This window comes from Echinops telfairi, unplaced genomic scaffold, assembly GCF_000313985.2.
Source record: "Echinops telfairi isolate 266 unplaced genomic scaffold, ASM31398v2 ScPeMD7_70;HRSCAF=299, whole genome shotgun sequence".
Classification (NCBI taxonomy): domain Eukaryota; kingdom Metazoa; phylum Chordata; class Mammalia; order Afrosoricida; family Tenrecidae; genus Echinops; species Echinops telfairi.
In genome coordinates, this window is record NW_022103968.1 from 62,552,704 (window position 1) to 62,554,994 (window position 2,291).

General features: G+C 62.5%; 1 protein-coding gene across 1 annotated transcript in view; it reads left to right on the plus strand.

The window, feature by feature from the left end:
• Positions 1–2,291, plus strand: part of ADAMTS14 (ADAM metallopeptidase with thrombospondin type 1 motif 14) — a 134,754-nt gene that overhangs the window by 124,637 nt on the left and 7,826 nt on the right. Inside the window, exons 18-20 of the mRNA XM_045291686.1 lie at positions 7–19; positions 398–530; positions 1,655–1,862. Of these exons, the coding sequence (XP_045147621.1) occupies positions 7–19; positions 398–530; positions 1,655–1,862 (354 nt within the window). The remainder of the gene's footprint in view (positions 1–6; positions 20–397; positions 531–1,654; positions 1,863–2,291) is intronic.

Genomic DNA, 2,291 nt, shown 5'->3' on the forward strand with positions numbered 1-2,291 from the left:
ACCCAGGCCTGCGGAGGAGGTACTGCCCCCCATCCCCACGGCCCAGCCACTGGTGGGCCAGCGGGGCCTCTCAGAGGAGGGCAGGGCTGGGAGTATCCAGGGCAGGACAGGGCAGAGCAGGGGCTGGTCCAGGGGCAGGGCCCTGGGGACAGGGCTGGGAAGGGGCAGGGCCATATCCAGGGCAGAGCCTCTCGCCTAAGAGCTCACAGCTGTGCGAGGAGGCAGCCGCCCAGTGCTGCCCGCCCACCGGAGCTACCCAGAGTGACCGGGGCAGGAGGGGTGCAAAGGCAAAAACAAAGTGGCATTGGCCCTGAGGCTCTCGGAGGTACTGTTGCGAGGGGTTCGGGCAGTCCAGTGAGGCACTAGTGGCAGTCCCATGACAGCCTGCCCTCCCCAGGTTTCCAGTTCACCAAATATGGCTGCCGGCGCCGACGGGACCACCACATGGTGCAGCTGCACCTGTGCGACTACAGGAAGAGGCCCAAGCCCATCCGCAGACGCTGCAACCAGCACGCGTGTGCCCCGCCCACGTGAGTGCCCCCCCCCGGGGGCGGGGCTGCCCTGAGAGCCGGAGCAGAGCCCTCCCCGCCCCTCTGCCCTCTTTGGGGCTCTGGAGATGAAGACGCATCCCTTGTTCTCAGCCTTGTCTGAGGGTCATAAAGGCCCACTTTAGAGACGGGGGTGGGGTGGGGTGGGGTATCAGGGGAAAAGGACTTCAGTGCTCATGGCCCCCCACCTCTGTGCCTGTGGCTGCCCGCCAGTGTGAGCTGGGATTCCTCCCGGGGAGACGGGCTCCCTCCGGAGGGGTTTCTGCTTACGAAGCTTCTGACGCAGCCCTCAAAGGGACTGCGGTCAAAAGACACCTGGAGGCGGCGCACGGATGACTGAAGGCCCCACGGTGGGTGATGGTGCCAGTGGCTTGGGGCTGCTGCTCGGCAGTGCCTGCTGCACACCGCGAGATGCCCGGTGGCTAGTGTTTAAGCTGTTGAGTCAGAGCCACCCCACTCCAGTGAGTTGGAGTCCCGCGGTGGAGGTCACAGGCTAGGAAGCCCGAGAGGGCAGTCCATGGAGGCACAGTGAGGCCAGGCCTGCGCAGTGACACATAACAGCACAGCACTGCACGCCAGGCACCCTGGATACTAAGTCCTTTGTCCCAAAGGCCCATCAAAGAGGACCGTGTACACTGTATCCTATTGACTGTGGCTTCTGTCTGGTTTGTACACGGCTCTCTCAGCACCTGGGACAGGGTCTGCACATGGTAACAAACCCAGCCACGCCCACAGCCCCGGAGTAGGTGCCCCTCATAGTGTCCCTGTGGGACAGGATAGAACTGCCCCTGTGAGTTTCTGTGAGTGCCACTCTTTATGGAAGTAGAAAGCCTCATCTTTGTCCTGTGGAGCGGCTGGTGGTTTTGAATTGCTAACCTTGCGGTTAGTAGCCCAACGGGGCTCCACTGTTACCAGGGCACCTCCCACACTGTAGACATTCAAATATTTGTGATGTGTTGTGAGAATCCCGATTTTAAGATCGCCCTTGGGTGGTACACATGGTTCATATTCACCTACTAAGATAAAAAGGAGGGTGGGTCAGCCCCATCCGGAGGTGCCCTGTCAAGCCCCCTCCCCCTCCAGCTTCCATCCCCATCTGTCCCCAGGTGGGTGACGGAGGAGTGGGGTCCTTGCAGCCGGAGCTGCGGGAAGCTGGGGGTGCAGACTCGGGGTGTGCAGTGCCTGCCACCCCCGTCCAACTACACGCACAAGGCCCTGCCCGCCCAGGCCTGCCCCGGGGAGCGGCCGGAGGCCCGGCGGCCCTGCCTCCGTGTGCCCTGCCCGGCCCAGTGGCGCACTGGGGCCTGGTCCCAGGTGAGTCCCCTTCAGGAGGGTGGGAGAGGCCTTCTAGGGGGCAGGGAAGGAGAGGAAAAGGGCAGGCCAGGGCCAGGGATGTGGGGGGTGGGATGGGATGGGGAGGGTGGGCAGAGAGCTTTGGAAAGATCCAGTGTTCCTTGCAGGCAGCGCACTTCTGACTGAATTTCTTTCTCGTCGGATATGACGTGGTTATTACCAATACGCAGTCCCGTCCTATGCTCACCCCCCACACCCTGCCCACCACCCCATGCCACTGCTCTATGCTGCCCTGGCTGTCCCCTTCAGGCTGTCCAGAGCCAAGAGGCATGATAATGCCCCCACCTGACAAAGGAGCAAATTCAAGCACATTCTTTCATTGCACTAGGAAGGCCTGGGGCACAGCGCCAACCAGACAGCTCTCATGGGGTTCACAGTCCAGCTGGGGGC